The 21,129-nt window shown below is 34.0% G+C and overlaps 1 protein-coding gene across 2 annotated transcripts in view; it reads right to left on the bottom strand.

The window, feature by feature from the left end:
- Window positions 1-17,313: 17,313 nt before the first annotated feature.
- METTL25 (methyltransferase like 25) overlaps window positions 17,314-21,129 on the bottom strand; it is a gene marked incomplete at its 5' end in the record, with an annotated part of 66,025 nt that continues 62,209 nt past the window's right edge. For both annotated transcript variants that reach the window (XM_084507367.1, XM_084507366.1), the window contains 3 exons: window positions 17,314-17,609; window positions 19,200-19,271; window positions 19,888-19,962. In XM_084507367.1, coding sequence (XP_084363493.1) covers window positions 17,523-17,609; window positions 19,200-19,271; window positions 19,888-19,962 — 234 coding nt within the window. In that variant the 3' untranslated portion in view covers window positions 17,314-17,522. The remainder of the gene's footprint in view (window positions 17,610-19,199; window positions 19,272-19,887; window positions 19,963-21,129) is intronic.

Raw genomic sequence — 21,129 nt, 5'->3', positions numbered from 1 at the left:
GCAAGCTAAGGTGTCTTCAATGGATCCCTAACAGTAAGCAGAACTTTGTTGGAGGTGTGAACTGTAGGCACATCTGTAAGTCTTGGCACGCATTCCTCTGAGAAATCTCTTATTTCCTCGAAAGCATCCTTATATTCTTTCTCAGTATTTTCTTTCTTTCAAGAATGCATCTTCTCAAGATAGCCATTTAAAAAGTGAAAACCTTTTTTCATTTTTTTTCAGTAATTATTAAATTTCCAATATATTTTTAACCACGTACTTAGTTAAGATCCTTCCTTAAAGGGCAAAAATCACTCCTTTTAAACCCTGAATCTAACCATTTACCTTCTGTTGACTAAAGCTTTTCGATCAGCGATAATATCGTTGTTTCTGGCAACACACAAGCTTGTGCACCTGTGTCCAACTTAAAATGAATAAATGTTTCACTTGCTTTTGGATTGATGGTTAATTCATCTTCTGTTGCAATGATGTCCAAAAATTCCTGCTTCTTCATTCCCTCTTCAGACTCTCCTGGCACTGGTAAACTCTATAGAAAGTGATATAATTACTTACAGTTTCTGCTTTTTCTTCTGAAGGCCAGGCATTGTCTTGTTTATTGCAGTGCATGGAGATGTTTCATGTATCCTGATTTTCATCTCCATATGCTATCCTTCTCCTTTTATTGCAGTAATTTCTCTTCTTTTCCATCTTCTATGTCAAAATTGCCTTCCCCCTGCAAGTAGCTCAGCTCAGACTGGATGATAGCTTTGCATGCTCTGTTAAAAGAAAAATCTAATTTATTTTTTTTTTAAGAGTTGAAACTACTAATTATGTTTTTTTGATTCAGATTTAAATCATGATTTGGTATACAGGAACTTAACCTTTAAAATTTGAGGTGCTTCAGCTGTCTGTAAGTCAGGAACTTTTGGATCTTCTCTTTCCATTCTGTGATTAAGAAAATCCCTTTCTTATTTCCCATTATGTGGAGTACTGTGTTCCTCCATTTCTGTAAAAGAGTTTCAGAGACAGCCATCTCTGTCCCAGTGTTTGTGAAGACAGTCCAGTTCCACACAAAGTACTCCACATCTCTCTAAAATTTCAGATCTGGTACTACTTTTTAATTATTTTATTTATTATTCAATACATACACACACACACACACACACATATATATATATGTGTATATATATATTTTTTTTTTCCTTAGTTTGCTTCCTTCTTGGCATCCTGCATTGATCAGGAGTCATGAGAATCAAAGAGCTTGACAAATGTGTGGTTTAGGCTATAATATCCCAGCCATTAACACTTGATTGGTGCATTCCCAGGTCACACAGTAATATACTTTTGATCCAGATCAGGTGTGGGCATACAACCACTGTTTTTTAAAATTAAAAAGAGTGCACAATAAGGTGCTAATGCTGTCTTTACACTGCAGGATTTTTGATCTCACACTATAGGATCTAAATCTGACTTTAATGTGCAGTCAGACCATGACCTCAGAGCCTGAGCTGTAAGCTAACAGCACTGCGTAATGTGAGCCTCAGCAGAACACAATGCATTCCTTGTGGCTTTCGCAAGAGTATCTGAAATGTGTAACTTCCAACTTAGTTTAGGTGAGTTACTCAGAGGAACCATGGTCTAAGATGAAGTTGTATAACAGTACATTTTTGTGCATACATAATGATATAGGACCTCTTGATGTTAAATATAAACCTTTTATTTTTTTTTTTATTATTTTTATTTTTCTACTATACTTCTCATTATTTTGTCAGTTTTTTTCTGCTCACATTTTTCAGAGTCCAGAATTGCATCATTCCAATAAGCTTTGGGTCTGAAAGCCAATTAACATATGCATTTAATGAATGTCAGTATATATTTATATTGATTTTCAAACACAGGTAATTAAAATACTCTTTAAATATTACTGATTTTCTTGTGAGGTATGTCTTCAACTTATATTGTAGTTTTAGTCTATGAAGTTAATTCTAGATATGAGAGAATATTGCAGACTAGCTAAAGAGCAGGCTTTACTTCAGAAATACTGTCATGAAAAGAAACATGATTGTATTTAAAATGAGCAAGATGACATGTAGGAGGTGAGTGTCTATTTATACTCCATCTGTTCTGCAGACCAGAGTTGATCATATTGGTCTTTATCCTCTCATTTACAATCTAGGTTTGAGAATGTATTTAAATGAATGTGCTTAGGGTCAGAAACTGTGAAGAAACACCTGTGAACATATTCCTTATGTCACTGTGAATTCAAGTACTAGCCTTATTATTTCATAATTTATGAATATAATATATAATAATATAAATCCTCAGAAGTAGTTGACTGGGGGGTTGGGAAGATTTGAAACCTCACATTTACCACTTCCAAAGCTGACAAGGAAATTAAAACTGTTAGAAAATGTTACACTGGGATAGAGATGTAAAAATATGGATCTGTAAAGGCATTCAAGGGACCACTTAGCCCACATGCTTCTAGTGGATGAAGATCACCTGTTTGTTAGATTGGATGTGAAGCTTTCCCAGAGGTGTGTTGGCTCTGTGCCAACTTGCCACCATCTATGCCACAGTTTTTTCATGCTAATAAGCTTAAGATGTGCTAATACAGGGACACCTGCATACCTTTGGATGCACAGGCAGTGGGTTCAGTGGGGCATGAGGATGAAGGGATGGCAGATTCATGAGCAGATGGAAAGTGGCAAGCGGAAAGCAGAGACAATGCTAGGGTGGAAGGGGTGAGCTGGAATGGAATCACAAAATATTCCAAGTTGGAAGGGATCCACAGGGATCATCGAGTCCAACTCCTAGCTCCACACAGGACCACCCAAAAATCAAACCATATGTCTGAGAGCATTGTTTTTTCCTTCCTTCCCCCGTTAGATGGTCCTATAGCATCTCCTTTCCTACTTTCAGAGAAAAGTTCTGCAGAATTTCTCTGAACCTAGCACAGTTATTCTGTCTGGATTTGGGAGAGAGAATTTGTGGATTTTGAAAAGGAAACTTTCAGCTGTGAACTAGATCCATGTTCAAATACTAAAATTTATATTCTTTGGGGAACTAAATGGATTTCTGAGGTCTGCAAACCTAGAAGACTGGGAAATTGACAGAAACCTGGCAAGGTGATGTGGTCATCATTGTGCTATAGAGGAAAGATTTGTAGAGTTTGCAATTGCTGTGGTACAACACTGCCTAAATTTTCTTGAGGGGAAAAAAATCCATACCTAACTTTTACAGTAAGCCTCTGTCAAGCAGTTCAATTTTCAGGAATCTATGGTGCAAACACTGCTTTGAACTGGAGAATGCTACGAGGTTAACAGAGGGCTCCTTAGAACTTGAGACCATGGTTAAACAATTTCCAGTGGACCAAGAGCAATCTCTAGTTCCACACTTCGAATTCATAGTTTTATTTTCCAGTAAGACTTTTAAAGTCCAGGTAGGACTTTAAAAATATATAATAATACCACACATGATCAGTCATACACAGGCACAAATGTGAAGTCTGAAGGAAGGGAAACCTACCAGACAGAATCTAAGCTTCTTTTGTTGGCAGATGTAAGGATTTTGCTTTCCTTTTAGGATAACTGTAACATTCCTTAGTTAATGTGGGATGATGACTTTGAAAGTTGATGCCTTGAAGGCTTGATACTCTGACACTGAACATTTGTTTTATATGGTGAAAGAAATATTGTGCCAAAGGGTTGATTTTCTACTTTTTTTCTACTTATTACTACAATAAAAGGAACATTTGTATTAATAAAAAAAATAATTATTAATCTAACTTCCTGAGAAACTTGTATGAGAACTAGGTTGTTGATGCTTGTTTGTAATATAAAATATACTGGTGTCCATTTAACACTAAATATCTTATAAGTTGAGCTAATGTTGGGCAAATTCTTTGTATTTTCCACTGAGTGAAGGTAGTTTTATGGTCACACAGAGAAGAGCTATGTCCTTATCAATTTTAATGTTTCTTTTGCATAAGCTGTACAGGAAATCCTGGACAGGTAGGAACACTGAACTGATATTTCCTTGTATAATAAATGTCAATTATTTGGTTGGTATCTATTTTTATACTAACAAAGGAAAATGTAAAAGTATTCCAAGAAAACTTTAACAAGTTCACAAAGAAAAGCAGGTATACAAAACTACATGAAACAAACATTTTTCAGATGCTTTTCAGATCTTCTTTCAGTACAGTTACCTAACTGGAGGACAAACCTGAACTGAGGAAACCATGAAGTTCAGAAAGCAGAAGATACATTGAAATGAAAAAATAACTGAATAACACTTTCTTGGCCTCACCATTTAAAAAATACCGACTTCTGAATGCTTGATAGTCAGAAAATGAGGATGGGATGAAGTAGTCTCTGTTCAGATGTGAGTGTGAGTAACCGCTCTTCAGGTGTTTCACACTGTTAGTGCAGAAGGGCAATGTGAGAGCACTCTCTTGTGCCCAATAAATACAACAAGCTAGTACAACAAGGCTAGCTAGCCTTAGATTTTTCACAAAAGTGATTAGGAACAACAGTAGGCAGAAAATACATTCTAAGAAATCCAAACATGGATTTACAACACAGCTTCTTGACTGATCACTCCAGTATTAAAATAGGCTTGCATAAGGGGGTAGGAAATGGAAAGAAAAAGGCTCCTGGGGTTACTATATAATGACTTTTAGATTTATATTAATGATTGAAATAATGGATTGAAATTGAGAAGATATTGCTTGCATGTCAGTATTACCTCATCTCACATTCAACAGAGAGCAGTGGGAATATTTACTAAAACAAAACAAAACAAAACGACGAGGTGACTTTCTTTTCCAGAATTGAAACATGAATATATTTGAAAACAGAGAAACATGGGAAAATTCAAAGGAAGCATTAGGTAAAGCATAGACTTTACCTAAATTGCAACTTTGATCAAATCCTGAATATTTCTGAAAACTGTGAAATATATATCTGGGCAAAGAAAAATCAGTGATAGAAAACCACTATTTTATGCTGTTCAAAGCATTGTGCTGCAAGGTATGTATTTATACACTATGGCAGTACAAGCATAATAATTTTTGTAAATCGAAGTTATGTTCAAGCAGACAAGTCAAACATGTTGCCTGACTTCTTTAACGCCCACTGAGTTGGCTTAGAATTTTCCCATTAGAGATAATTATTTATAAAACTTTGTGTGTGTTGCACATACAATGTGTAAAAATAGATACACTAGCTGGAAACAATTCTCCTTTCCATTCTTTTCAATTATTTTGGTTTACATTTGTGATGTTCCAAATGGTCACCATCTTTTTTTCATTAATTAATTAAGTTGGTCTTGCTTTTGTTTTCTATTGTAGCTAAACAAAGTATAAAAAGTTTCCATTGTTGCTGTTGCTGTGTTTCCAAAACATTCCGTGGTATGTCCAATTCACTATGTATCTGGCTATTTTTCATGTGCTTTCTTTGAATGTTCAGTCTGCATGTCATGCAATGTTCTCTCTGGCATCTCATGTTTGAATTTCTTTCCTAGTCTCTCTCTTATTGTTTTATGTTATACTAATTTGATCATGATATGAACATAAATATTAATTGTGTATATTACACATACCAATTTTATCTTGCAGAGAAGTCTGGCATAAATATACTTCAGAAATGTTTACTGTTGATTTGATTTTTAAACCATATTTCCTTGGTTTTGTTTGTGCCTATTTTATGTCCATGTTCCATAAACATTTTAGTAAATGATCTTCATTAAATGCATAGTTATAACAAACTAATTTTGCTCAGATGCTCTAATAGTCACCAGAAATATAGTTCATAATTTATATTCTGTCATCAATCCACCTTCAATTTACCATTCTTGTTGTTGTAGCTCATGATCTTCTAAGATATTCCCCATTTATTTTTACTACAGTGTAATGCCTCATGACCTAAACAGGACTAGAGTAGTGAAACTAAGCAGATGAGCCAATGTCTGCAGAAACAGATCTCTCTGCTGCACAAATTATCCAGTGAGGAAACAAAGCAGTGGAAAATGTAAATACTCATTCCATACCATTTGTGAACCATCTGCAGGCCAACAATTATTCCCTGAAGAAATTAATGTATATTTCAAGTCAATAAATATGAGAGATAAATATGATCTGCTAGTACAATTCACAACAGGGGGAATTCAGCAGTGAGCAATGAGCCAAAATCAGGTTAGGCATCTTGCAGCCTGACTTTTAGCTCTTGAAATAAGGTTTATATTAGGCTTAAGTAGAACATGTATTTTCCACCTAGAAGTGGAATTCACATAAACCAAATAAAGAGTTAAATTAGCTAATTAATCTGTCACAATGTTTTTCTGTTCTTTTATGTAGCACATACACACTCAATGAAAAATATTCTTTTTGCAAAGAAAGATGACATTCAGTCCAGCAAACTGAATATATTGTTCAGCAAACTGTAGTATACTTCTGATAGTGTTTACTGAAGTATGCTTGTTATGGGAACTAATTTATTATCTGTGTTCATTACAGGGCATCTTCTTAGCAACAGATTTCAGAGGTATGAAACCTGGCCTTTTAAGACCATAGACAAAAACAGAATTTTTCAGGAACTGAATGTAAACACCTTAAAAAACAAAACAAAACAAAAAAAAAACAACATTTCTCCTTTCAATGGAAGATATATTGATTAGATGGGGAAAAAAAAAAAACTTTAAAATATTAATAATATTAATATATTAATAGGGCTCTAGGTAACTTTCATAACAAATCTTAGGGATTTCAGATTTTCATTGATAAGTTGTCTTAAAACTGCCTGTCTAGAATAATTTTCCTCAGTTTTTGGGAGAGTGGACTTGTTTTGTTTTTAAAGGCCATACAAACTGAAGGAAGTGACTGTATGCATTACGTCACTGGAACTTTAGAAATCTAAAACTATTTGCAGAAGCCACAGCTGTTCTGAACACCTACAAAACAAATTTCAAATTTATTTTCTATATAAAAGCTTATTTAGATTACTTAAAAATATATTTTGCATACTTTTAGGTCAACTGACAGGGGGTAATTTTCTCCAGCACCATATTATCACACAACTGAAGGGAAGAAAGGAAAAGAAAGGAAAAGAAAGGAAAAGAAAAGAAAAGAAAAGAAAAGAAAAGAAAAGAAAAGAAAAGAAAAGAAAAGAAAAGAAAAGAAAAGAAAAGAAAAGAAAAGAAAAGAAAAGAAAAGAAAAGAAAAAAGAAAAGAAAAGAAAAGAAAAGAAAAGAAAAGAAAAGAAAAGAAAAGAAAAGAAAAGAAAAGAAAAGAAAAGAAAAGAAAAGAAAAGAAAAGAAAAGAAAAGAAAAGAAAAGAAAAGAAAAGAAAAGAAAAGAAAAGAAAAGAAAGAGTAAGTCTTTGGGAGTTAAAGATAAAAATGACATCTCTAATACAATAGGGTAGCTTCCCTGAGGAGATGTTTCGAAACTGAAGGTCAGTTTTTGAAAATCTCTTTAAAGAACATTTCAATTTGAAGAGGACTGTCAGAATGCAAATGTAGTGATAATGCAGATAGCGTACATCAAAGGTGCTTTTCTGTCAGCAAGGGGGGATGTTTCTGATTTATCACACATAAAACAAGTTTTCTGAGCACAATTTGCAATTATTTATTTATTTTGTGGTTCTTTTTAATAATGTCCTCTAGGCAACCTGGGAATGACAATATGCACTGCAATGTTCAATGGCAAGTCTGTGAATTTGGTGCTTGATGGAAGCACACTAGTTCAATAAAAAAACACCCATAGTAGTATGGAATAGTATTCCCCACTGTATTCCAAAGCACAGAGTCACCTCTGCTAGAACAGAAAGCAAGTTCTGTAACAATTTTCTTGGGAAATCAAAAGGCAGTTGGAGAAAATGAAAAATCTTCCATTCTTTGCAGTGAAAATCTTATCAGATTTTAGACAGTATTTTAATTTACCCCTTGGAAGAGGTCCACTTTAGTTTTGATAATACACAATTAAACCATAATACTGTGACTTTCCAGATCACCTTCCCTCACAGAATGTCACTGTACTTTGCATACTGAGCTCTGGCTGTCACTGCTGATACACAGTAGTGCTCATATCCTCCCCTATACCCCCATGACAAGAGTAATTAGAAGAAATATGAAGAAAACAAAAGGAGAACTAATTCTAATGAAGAAATGATGATCTCCAAAATGAAAACTGAGGTAAGGGTTCTTAGACCCGTATTTCCCAATGGATACGCTAAATACACTGTGTATTCAGTTTGAATCCCACCCTTTTATTCCAAGAACATAATTACGTTTTCTGACATATCACTTTGTTTTTGTTTTAGTGACGGAAAAGAGGTTTGATACTCAGACCTTGAAAATGTTGTAGCTGAAGTTATTTGGATAAGGTTGGGACCCTTTACAACACCACATGTTCTGATTACAGTTTATTTGTGCTTCTGTCTATGGTGTTTAACTGTTTTGTCACCACCTGGACACAATCACCTGAGTGAATGTATAGAAAGTACAGAAAAAAATATATTAGTAAGGGAGTATGTAAGGTGCTAAACTTTCAGGACCCTTAAGAACCACATGCCAAAATTTTCCTGTAGCTGAGATGCACAAAAAGAAATTACCCTCAACAAGAGTTGAGAACAAGAATAGCTTGGGGAAGTTCAAAGTGGTAAACGAGAACATGACTGACTGCTCATGACTGACTACGTTAATAAGGCTACTCACTGGGATGACTAGACATGTCAGGCACAAATCAGACTGACTTCCTCAACTGGAATTACCTAGCATTTGGTGGCAGTGAATTCATTAGGCAGCATAGAATTAATTTGGATTATCACCATATTAACAAGCTCTCTGGGAACCAATACTGCATTTTTACATGGTGTAAAGCAGGTCCATCATTCTTTTCTTGAGTTAGAGAATCAGAACCTGCAGCTGGTTTCACAGAATCACAGAATAGCCAAGGCTGGAAGGGATCTCTGAAGATCATCAAGTCCAACCACCCTGCCGAGCAGAGTTCCCTACAGCACGTTGCGCAGGATGGCATCCAGGCAGGTTTTGCATATCTCCAGAGAAGGAGACTCCACAACCTCCCCGGGCAACCTGTGCCAGAGCTCTGTTACCCTCACAGTGAAGATGTGCCAGCTCCATATTCAGCTGGAACCTCCTGTGCTTCAGTTTGTGCCCATTGCTTCTCATCCTGTTGCTGAGCACAACTGAAAAGAGACTGGCTCCATCCTCTCTATTCCCTCCCCTCAGATATTTATGCACACTGATGAGGTCTCCCCTCAGTCCTCTCTTTTCCAGGCTAACTAGGCCCAGCTCTCTCATCCTGTCCTTGTATGACAGGTGCTCCAGTTCCCCAGAGCCATTACGGTTTCAAACCTTAACTGACCAGGAAACAATGAATAAAATTGACATTAACTTCCAAAGACAAACCAGTAACGAAACGTGCTTACTGTGAACTGTAGTCTCATTTTCCATGTGCCCAAACTTGTTTTGGCAGCTGTTTTAAGGGAGAAAAACTACATTATTTACTGCTATACAACACTCCAATTTCATTTGATAAAATTATAGAACAATAATGTGTAAAAGCATGCATGTTCCTAGATTTGCCTTTCTGGAAACTCAGGTACAGTTTGCCAAGGAAAAATAAATTAACAACATATGAAACTACAATATTTCAATAACACACTAGAAATAAATGAATAATTGTAACACATTTTACCAGTAATTAATTTATGTTGTCTTAAAGCTAAATGCTAAATCACAATAACCAAGAAATTTTTAAGAAAATATTCCCATTGACAACCTGACATATTATTTTCATTCTTCACTGAGATCCTACCTCCAATTACATAACTTTTGAGCCCTGATGGAAAACATTTTCAATATAATCACATTCTAAAAATATTTTCCATGGAAATCCATTCTGAGCAATACATCTCAAGTGGAATTGTAAAAATCAATCAAAATATATGTCTCTCAGTCTACATTAATGTGTTCTGTATTGAATTCATGGGCTGTGCATAAAGAGTTAATAATAAACATTACTTTCTTTAGTACATAGTTCATGAATAAGGAATGCACTTTCTACAAAGTGCTGATAGAAGTGTCTAATTGGGGAAATATACCATTTATACAAATTTGATTCTTTGTTTTATTATGTCCTATAAAATTTTTGCACAGAGGAAGGGAAGGAAAGGAAATACAAGTTTAGAGTGAAATCTTGTTATCAAGCTAACTCTTAAATTACTGTAGCAAATGTTGCCTTTTGAAGAATTAGGGCTAAATCTTACTTTCCTTTAGTCATAAAAAGTTATAATAGAGTTCATGGGAAATCTACCATTGGTTTCAGTGAAAGTACAGACTCTGACACTTGCCTTTCACTTGAGTCCTTCTTAGGAACAATGAGTGCCATTTAACTCTGTATTACTGTAATCAGTGCTCTCATTGTTAAAGGACCAGTGAGTGGAGAAAAGAAAATCCTGAGAGTTTTAAAGCATTAAAAAGATGATACTTGAAATAAAAAAAAAATACACAAAAAGCCATTTGAACTTTCTCTTGCTATATGTCAGGAAGATTTCAGAGGTGAACCAGAGTTCACAATAATTTCTATACTGCTCAACTTCAATACATATAGATAAAGGAAGTGTACACAGTTTCCTTGCCTTCACAAATGTAAATTTTGAACTTGTTTTGTACAAAAGATATTTGATCATCGACACTGTTTGTCCTGAGTAAATGCTTTGGTATCCAAGCCCGCTCCCATGGAAATCAACAAAAAAATTGCCATTGGTTCAAATGGTGATGACCCAGGCATTCACTATGTAAGTATCTATAAAAGATGTTTTAGTATTCATATCCATTAATGTTTTCATCTATGGACATTTTGTACATAACGCTGAATTTTTGTAATTGCTGTTCTTTTCTATACAGAAAAATTACAGCTATTAAAAGGATATGATAAAAGCAATAATTTCAATTTCAGTGCTATTTAAATGTTTGATTTAGACGATCTTTTCTCTTTCCACATAACTAATGATTTCAATAACTGGTGTTTAGACAGATGACATTAAACTTGATTTGTGTGTTTAACCAGTACAAATTGAATGGTTATCCAAAATCACCTCTTAGATACAGTTTTTACATTTTCTGTCCCTTCTTCGGTACTGTGCTTAAGGGTAAGCACAAGGACAAAATGCTGTGTCTCAAAGTTCTTTCTTTACATATCTTCTTTTTCTAAATAAATTCAAATGAATTCTGTGTATTAACAAACAAGCTCCACATCACTACAGAAATGTGACTTTAAAAGAAATGTGACTGGTAAATAACAAAAGAACAATTCTTTAAAGTGCTTATTGGTCAGAAGTTTTTTACTTAAATCAAGAATCCATCTAGCGACAATCTACGTGACTCTGTACCACTCTTAATATTCTCAAATTAAAGCTAAAATATCTAGGAAAGTAAGGGCTTGCCTTTTAAAATTGCTTTTGCTTAAAATTTTTAATCATAAACAACATAGTGACAGTTTTGGTGAAATCACCCTTATAACCTTTGTTAGTTATTAATGAGTCTGCCAATAAATAACCATTCAAGAGCTTAAAATGATAAAATTTGGTTTATATGCTGCCCATTGTGTATTTTGAGAGTTGTATTTTTTGAATTGATACCCATGTCTTTGAATATAAAACAGTTAGCAACTGGCACATTGATCCAAGTAACGTATAGTTCATTCTACACTTTATAACATCTGTGTGTCCTCTTGATGACTTCAGCCTTTCTAAGACTAACAAGTGAATTTAGGATTTATAGGTGCGAAACAGCATGGCTGCTTCAGCTGCCAGTCTTTATTCATGACTTTAATAATAGGAAGTGTAATAAACAATGTAGATTTATAACTGTACATTTTAATTATAGTTTCTGAAGGTTTATTTAATCAGGAGAGGTAATCAATGCTTCTTCTGATTTGAAATTTTTAAATTTGGTGCCAGTCACTACCGAGTTATTCACTAAGCAGACAACTTTGCTCCTTTCATCAATGATTCGTGAAAGAGTTGACAGCTTGTGTGTTAAGGCAATCTGAGCTTCAGTCTAACAATCTGATTTGTTGGCTGAGTAGATTTACTGCATCTTGGTTTTCTTGATAAATTCTATGTGAAACACAATACAAGCTGCCCTAACAACATCTTTATCTACACGAAAAAATTTATATTGCTCCAGGTGGAAAGAGAAGGAGTCTCACATAAAACTAAGAATTATGTAATGAAAAGTTAAAAGTTAGCACAGTTTTCATATGAAGTTTTAAAATCTACAGATAAGCTGTAATAAAATTAAGAAGTGATATTTTGCTTTTGGAAAGTCTTCATTAATTTTGAACAAAGATATTAAACAATTGTATCTCACTAGCATGTGCTGTATACACAAGGAAATTGAAAGTCCTTGCTTACTATACTCAGTGAATATAACTGCAAAGGCTGAAAGAGATAATTAAATTATAAACTTTAAAAAAATCAAAAAGGAAGGATAAAATGAAATTATGGATTATAGAGTAGATATAAAATAAATGTTATGTTTATTATAGCTTTATTTCCTAGGGTGAACAGTGCATCATTTGTTGTCCTAAAAGGATTTTTCGCTTTTGAAGTACCGAGATTGTTAGGCAGGTTTAAAATCTCAACCCCCTGTTTAATTACCGAAAACTCATGCTTTCTTGTATTTTCATTGAATTAGATAGTTATATTTTTTCCTATAGTTCATAAAGAATGGTTACATATTTTATAGTAACGGCAAGTCTCTGAGGTACTTTGTCCACATAATATTGCCTATGTGTCTTTTATTTGTGAATTTTACAGATTCTGGCCAACAGTGTGCCTTATAATGCTATCTATACATACACTGTTCCTTCTGACCCAAGAACAAATGCAGTACAATTTAAATTTCCACTAAATTTCATTGGTAATACAGAAGACATTTTTTTTGATTTCTTTAGAATACACAGTTACTTGAAGTCATTTACTGTTTTGATGAGTGACAAAACTATATTTTGAAAAAGGTCCACCTGAACATAAATCACAAGACATAATTTTGTATACATATTAACAGTAGTCAATATTGACTGAAGTAGTAGTAACTACTAAAGTAGTAGTAACTGACTGAAGAAGTCTGTTAAATTGATTTCAGTAATGATATCTGGATATCTGGAAATATTTTGATGTTGGACATACCTCATGACTTATGTTGCCTTTTAACACAAAGAAAACCACGAGCAGAGCGCCATTCTCTTGCAGATTTCATGAGCAGCATCACTGGGATGTTGAGACGAGTGTTTTATTTATTCCTCTCTGGTTTGATACAGATATTGCAGACAGCCTTAAGGAAGATGTAGGTGAATGCTGGGAAGATTGGTGTAAAACAGCATGTTTTAACAGTTTGAGGCAAATCTTCATTATGTTGGATGGTTTCCTTGGAGGTTTGAGTTTAATGATGCTCTACCCTGGAATTTCTGTGTAGAAAATGCCTCAGAGCTCTCCAATCTAAAATGACTCATGAAGAGAAGTAAGATATTGTGCATAGGATTTTTTAATACCATACACCTCTCAGGGTGTCTGTTGGTTATTAATCTGCCTGATCTCCAGGAATTAATTTCAAGGCTTTAAGGGAGAAAGCAACAAGAATTATAACAGTAGTACAACTTCCTTGAGGTATCCTGAATCTCAGAAGGATTTTACACCTTTTCTTAAAGTACTCTGAAAGATAACATTGACAAAGATAACAAACATGGATAAGCAAATTCAAAGAACTTAACTTAGGCTTATTCAGCAGTAGTTTGGAGATAAATTATTTACAGCCACTGAACTGAGTTAGTTATTTCAGATGAACGTGGTGAAGGACAAGCAGCTGGATCCCAAAGAATCAGGCCACGCTCCCACTTGGAAGGAAGCATGGAAATTTTGAAAACTGCAGAATTTGAACAGATATCAGAAACTAAGGAAACTAAAGTCAAAGTTCTAAGAGTTAGGTGAACAATTTAAATGTCTGGACAACCAACTACACTTCCATTTTGACTTGATTACAGAAACTGAAATTTCTCCATAGTTCATCATCTAGCATCAATTACACTCCTTTCAGAGCACTAGTAATAAGTAACAAGAAGGGCATATATCAGTCCATATAAAAAGCATGTGAGAAAAAGGGATTTAAAATGGCAGCTCTGTATTTTTTAAAACTGTCCCAGTATCAGTGATCTCTGGCGATATAATGACAGTTATGGAAAGCTTTTAGGAAAAAATACATCTGAACCAGTAAGTACTGACAGGAAAGAACACTCCAATCATCAGAAGGACATAGAGCTGCCACCAAGACAGATAAATTTCGCATGCTTACTCTGTGCAGACTAACATACAGATTTTGAGTCCCAAGATTTTAACTCCATCATGACATAGCAAAAAGAGTTTTTACATCAGATTTTTTTTTAGCAGTAAATTAATGAATAATGCCAATGAAGAAAATCTGTAATAAAGAAAAAATGATTAAAATGAGACTTGAAACTAAAATCAAATAAACTAGATCAGTGCAAACTGTTTTATGACATGATGTTCTAATGCATGAATCTGCATTAGAATTAGGATCAAAGAATCAAAAATAAAATAAAATAAAATAAAATAAAATAAAATAAAATAAATAAAATAAAATAAAATAAAATAAAATAAAATAAAATAAAAAAAAGCAGAGTTGGAGATTTTAGGGCTACTACATACACTTGGATATTAAGGTTCCACACATAGTGTACATATCCTCTTGTTCTTCCACCCAAAAATAGCTTTCAGCCCTAAGAAAAATAAATAAATCACTCAAATTCTGCTACAGAATGCACAGATATGCCACAAACAGAATCAGGCAAGCACCTGAGGGAAAGCATATATATCCACAATTCTTTAGGGAGTATATCAAGATTCATAGCTCAATGTCACAGTAAAAAGAAATGCAGATTCTTTTCTATCAAAAGACTTCATCATATTTAAGATATTGTTTACATTATGGAAGAACTTCTGGCAATAACCACAAAGAAAAATTGTTTTATTCAATTTTATTACTGCTGGGGATTTTTCCATTATGTAAACAGTACCTCATAGGTATTCAGGCATCTCAAGCCTTGAAACAGCTTTGAATGCAGACAGCAACCGATTTGGCTGCATGCAAACTCTTCATATAAATGTCTTGATAGTTATTATTCTAAGAAGCACATTGACTCTATCTTTGCCTGCACAGACTGCAAATTGTGTGAAAAGTAATGAAAAAGCCTGAGAAGTTGCTGGGGGGACATCAAATTTTTCAGACCTTTTTGAATCCATGGAAAAGCATTTGGGCTAATCCTAGAGATGTGCTTGCTATTCTAAACTGTTCCAAACATCTTCTTAAAATAGTAATAAGAATTTAACTCTGGATTTAGATATCATTATATATATCAAAATATCATACACTATTAACAACAGTCAGTATATCCTATGTAATTTGGTCTGTGTTCAAATTAAACCAGGCAGAGCTTGCTGAAATGACTAGTTTTTGCTATGACTGGGTACATTTAAGCACTTGCTTGCAGTGAATAACTGTGCTACCATTATTTGGATATCATATATGTCCAGCTTTTACTATTTGGGCTGAAAAAAACCAGAAGAGTCAATTCATAACACAAAAAAAGGCAATTTGATCCCCAAGTTATTTTTTTCCAACAGCACACAAGGTTGAGATGACAAGACTCTTAACATTTCACTAATTAGTCATCATGCTTTAGCAAAACATGATAATACCTACTTTCTTACATTTTTGTTCATCTTTTTTTTAATTATTATTTACTTTAGATTGCTTCCTTATACTGTATACTATTCATTTTTTTCCTTCCAGATGCTTAAAGATTTTTATTTTGATGCCTCTCCTGGGTAAAGAATCTACCAGCTTGTTAGTTACCTCAGTACTCCCTATATAACAAAAAATCTCATATATGGAAGGCCCCTTTTTCTTTTCTTAGCTGCACTCTAGAGATGCTGTTAGCACCTGCAACTTCTGTTAATTTCCTTGGGTATTGCAGGTGTTCAACAGCTCTAAGGATTGAACCTACTGGGACTAAATAAATATGAGAAGCTCATACTGGATCCATGGAGCTAACAAGGACTGAGAGTCCTAAAATAGACAGTAGTAAACTTACTACACTACTAAAAAAGCATTTCTTCCAAGTGAATACATCAAGAGATGTGGCTTATTAGAAAAATATCCTACTTCTCTTTTCTTGAATGGCCATGTTCACAAGCTCTCATTATATTTTGCAGTCTGAAAAAGATTTATTCCTACTAAGATCTGAATCTCAGTTTGATTCTTATGGCTATTACTTTCACTATAGAATGCATATACAATATTTTCTTGTTATTCTCATCTTCTGCCCACCAAAGTTACACTCTTCCTTTTCTTCTTTAATCAGTATTTTGTTACCTATTTGTTGTCCTTATTTATTTATTTATTTATTTATTTATTTATTTATTTATTTATTCTGTGCACTGGTAGTTAATTATGTTTTATATTCAGTGGAAAATTCTCATAAAAGCACTAGAACTTACAATATAAACTTTTCTCTTTTTTAATTGATTGAACATCTGCAACTTTATTGAGGCAACCCATTGAGATAAATGCATCAACAAGTAAGTTTCCCGTTCATGAAGTCAGTACAACCAGGCAGAAACTGCCTAGCAAGTTTCCACTCACCAAAGATTTATATTTATACCCAACACATTTGGCCCAGATAATAGCTTTCTGATAAAGCCCAAGGATTAGAGAGTGAACCCCAACACAGCAACTGATTCTTAAACATTGGCATCCACTGGACTAGAGCACACATGGTTTCTTGCCTGTCAGGCTAGGAACATGCCTGAAGGAAGAAAGGGTTAATATAAAACTACTCTGTGGGTATTTTTTATCTAGTCTCAGAAGGTTCTAGTCTCTGCAAGGTTCCTCTATAACAAGCTGCTTCTGATGACATGAAGAACAGAGAAGTACAAAGTCTACACACCTCTTGTCTACAGTACAGGTTAATTTTCTGCTTAAACTAAGAAATCCAGAAAAGAAAAAAGCAAGGCTAGTCTGAGACTGCTGATGCCAGCCATTGGAAAAAATGAGAAGTTTTATGGAAGAATTAACTTGTGATTTAAAATATCAAGATGATAGATATCAATAGATAATGCCTTAAAAGGAAGAAATATTGACATTATTTTAAAATACTCATCACATAACATAGCTCATAACTTTTATAATAAAGCCAAATGTTCAACATTATTTAATAACTGACATGAGGAAACAGTGGTATTTATAAAGGAGGTATGGCTCACTATTTATTTCTCATGATTCACAGAGGCATTGCATTTTTTATTTTTGCAGCTGAAAAGTAAATAGTTGGCAAACACTTCAGTATACTTGAGGAATCAATTAAAAACAACATTGAGAAAATAGCAGTATCAGTTCAGAGCTTTCAACCTATCTGCAATTTGCTTCCACTTAAAAACATGGCTATTTCTTCAGAGCAATAACTGCATAGCATCTGGGGGATTTCACAGGATCAAATAACTTCACAAGTCCTGACCAGGCAATGTTGTCCTGTAAAATGATATATGATTGAAGTACATTAAAATGTGTTTGACTTAAAAGTTAAGGCATGGTAATAGGTCCACATTTTGAAATGCAAAATCACCAAAAAAAAAGATTATTCTTAATGCAAAGCAGGAAAAACACTTATCTAACAACAAAACTATTGAAGATTTGTTGTGAAAAAGGGAAACAAACAAAAAAAAGTATGTATGTTAAAGTCAGTTTATTTCTGTCACTATCAAGTGACACCTTACCAACCCTTTAATCAATAAAGTTGTCTTTTTTTTTTTTTTTTTTTTTTTTTTTTTTTTTTTTTTCTGGTCGAACAAGAGAGAAGATACTAAGGATCAAGTTCTACTTGTTTTGTGTAGCACATTCTACTACTGAAGCTAATTAACTGACTTTTCAAATGAGTAGGGCCAGCTGGATCTGGTCTTCATGTTGCATATGGCTTTTATCATTTCTATTTTTTCTTCCTAAACATATTTTGTGAATCAACCAGTACAAGATTGAATCAATGGGTATATTACATTTAGAAAAGGTAAATTAGCTCTAAATGCACAAAGTCTGATCTTCCATCCTGGAAATCGTACAGATCTCCATGTGATTTATAACTGGTTGGCATTTGGGAAAATATATCATTATTTAAATATCTCAAATTGCTTCTCAGTAAAAATACCAGTTAGAACAAAAGCATACATTTGCTACAACTCAGTTGTTCCAAGTATACTGTGGTAGAGACGAAAGTGATTTTTTACTTATGATAAAATGGAGCTATTAAAATGAAAGCTTTATAGTGGAAGAACAGTAATTCACATGAATGAATTTAAACTTTATTTTAAAATTTTATTTTGACTGTGGCCGGACAGAAGCTGGAAAATGCTACCATGTCTTCTGATCACATTGTTACTTATCCAAAAAATGTCTGCTGGTGTAGAGAAAGTGTGATTGATGCTTCTAAGTTATCCAGGTCAAGCTCAAAATTAGTGTTAGTAGAAACACTGTAACAGAAATCATTACAGAGTAAATATAGAAGCATTTGCTTATTAAATCCCACATCTATATTTGTAAAATATATCCAGGCTGTATGCTAGTCAAATATACCGCAGTTGACCCATACAGTTGGAAAAAGTATACCCTCTCTTATCATAGATCTTAATTAAGAAATGATAACAACAACCTAATGGGACTTAACCTAAAATTTCTTTAATTATATGTTCTAAAACTTATTCTTTGGAAACTCCAGAATGTACGGTATAATGTTTGTTTAGCATTTCCATTTTTTTATTATTATTAAATATCTGTCATATTAAAAAAGATTTCTTGCATATTTAAATTATTTATTTTTGTATTGTTTATTGACTTGTAATTACCATACAATTAAAAGAACATAAGTTTTACTGTTGCTGCTTTGCTGAAAATAAAAACATCTGCTGGGCATATGTTTATACTAAATTGAATGAATGCTTATACTTTTGCAAATATGAGAATAATAATTCTGCAACAGAGACTTTTGGTCTGTGCAGTAATAAATTGGCTGAAATAGTCTCATTTCACTGATGTAGCCTTTAGGTACCATAAAACATAATGCAAAAATACCTGCTCCTTGAGGTAGCAAAGACGATCCAGCAGTATCAAAACTTCTATGCAGGGAGCCAGCACAACCTTTAACTGAAAGAAAGATTAGATGCTGTTATGATCTGGGGAAAGAGAGCCAATACACTTCCCAATGGCTACACTTCCACAAAACAATTCCAGGAAGGTCAATCATTTTCTAGTAGTTGTACAAATGTCACCTTGCCAATTTTCCCTGTGGGGTGGACATCTTCTAAACAGATTATATTAAAGATCAAAAAAACATGGAATGCCATAAAGCTAGGAAACTACGTTACTTAGTTGGTTTTGAGGCACTGTCCAACAAGAAAATGATATTATATGAAGCAGAACAATTTTAAAGAGGGAAATAATGAATTTTAATAAAAAGAATTTTTATGAAATAACTGTGTGGAGACCAGTCTAGGTTTAAAAGGAGACTGACATTTCATTTTCCAGGGTAATAGTCCCTCTTGAAAAAGAATCTTCCATGTGTTCACTTTATTATTTTACTGACACCTAATATAGTTTTGAATAGGATATGCTCCAAAGTTTGGAAGGGGGAGCTGCTTTGTTTTTGAGATTGCATACCTCAGTGTAAGACAGTCCACCTCCACATAAAAGTTAACAGGACTTTGTTCTAGACTAGCATATATATAATACAAGGTAATGGTATTAATCCTATAACTTTTACCATATTAAATGCTTCAAGCTCATTCATTCTGTGCTTGTATTTTTCATAGTAATCCATTATACAGCTGTCTGGGAGCTGCAAAGGATAAAAAAAAAAAAAAAAAAAAAAAAGTATCAGTCATGCCAGTTTTGAAATATGAAACATTTTTTTCCTAATCAAAAGTCATCCTACAAATGAAATCTGTGTTTTGTTTTTGAAATTAGCAATTTACTGAAGTCTATAATAATTTTCCAATAGCAATTTCTCAGTTCTCATTTACAATTACTGTTCTTCAGATGGCATTTTGCACTGACATGAAATACTGAGATATATTCATTATTCAGAAAGCTCTAGTCGTTCTTTAATGAACATTGCACAGCCAAATGGAGATAATATTCTCATTTCCTTTCTCATATATCTTATACCTTGCACCCCCCTGCCCAAGAGATATATTTAAATGGCTGAAGAGTGGAGTCTGGTGTCAGAGTATCACGCTTAAGTCAGGACTCCTGGATGGTATTTCACATTAAAGAACCTACTGTCAGATTCTGGAAATAACAGTTTCACTGTGTCACAAGTTACCCACCTCTGAAATAAAAGTTTCTCTGTTTAATTTGAACCACTGCATGTTTCCCAATTACTTGATGCAACACTGCCAGCACTGACATTGTAACCGCAAATTTTGTGACTTTGGGCTGATTTTGATCCAAGGCAGCTCAAGAACTTGACTAAACTAAATACCCCTTCCCCTTTCAGCCCCTAGTGGCCACTGCACCACAGCAGGTAGCTAGACCTATGACCATAACTGCACTCACAAAGCATTTTCTCTAAGGACAGCTGGACCACAAAATTTCCCAGGCTTTGTAGGTCCTGATGTCTATACCCTTCTGATGTCCACAGTCCTGGATGCTAAAGAAGACAGATGAGCTGTCCACTTAAGAAGCCTGTCAGAGGAGTGGGAAGTAGGTCTGCAACATTACTGGTGACAGAGGGTGCTGGAAAGAGTGGGGGTGAAAGAGCCTGATGTATTGGCCTGATGTATTTCAGTACTGGGAGTCTGCAGTATGGCTACTCTGTTGTAGTTATGGAAAGAGCCCACAGCTTAGCAGAAAAGTAATGCTAGTGACAAAAGACCAGGAAATATAAAGTGTCTAATACATTTTTACACACTTTTATTATCAAAGTCATCCGAGAGCACATGGCTAATCCAGTCATAAAGGAATAAAATAGCTTAAAATAGGTAAACAAACTATAGAATATTTA

Source organism: Aythya ferina (assembly GCF_964211825.1).
Source record: "Aythya ferina genome assembly, chromosome: 1".
Taxonomy (NCBI): Eukaryota; Metazoa; Chordata; class Aves; order Anseriformes; family Anatidae; genus Aythya; species Aythya ferina.
The sequence above is the reverse complement of the archived record's forward strand: the minus strand, read 5'-3'. Positions and strand labels throughout refer to the sequence as shown.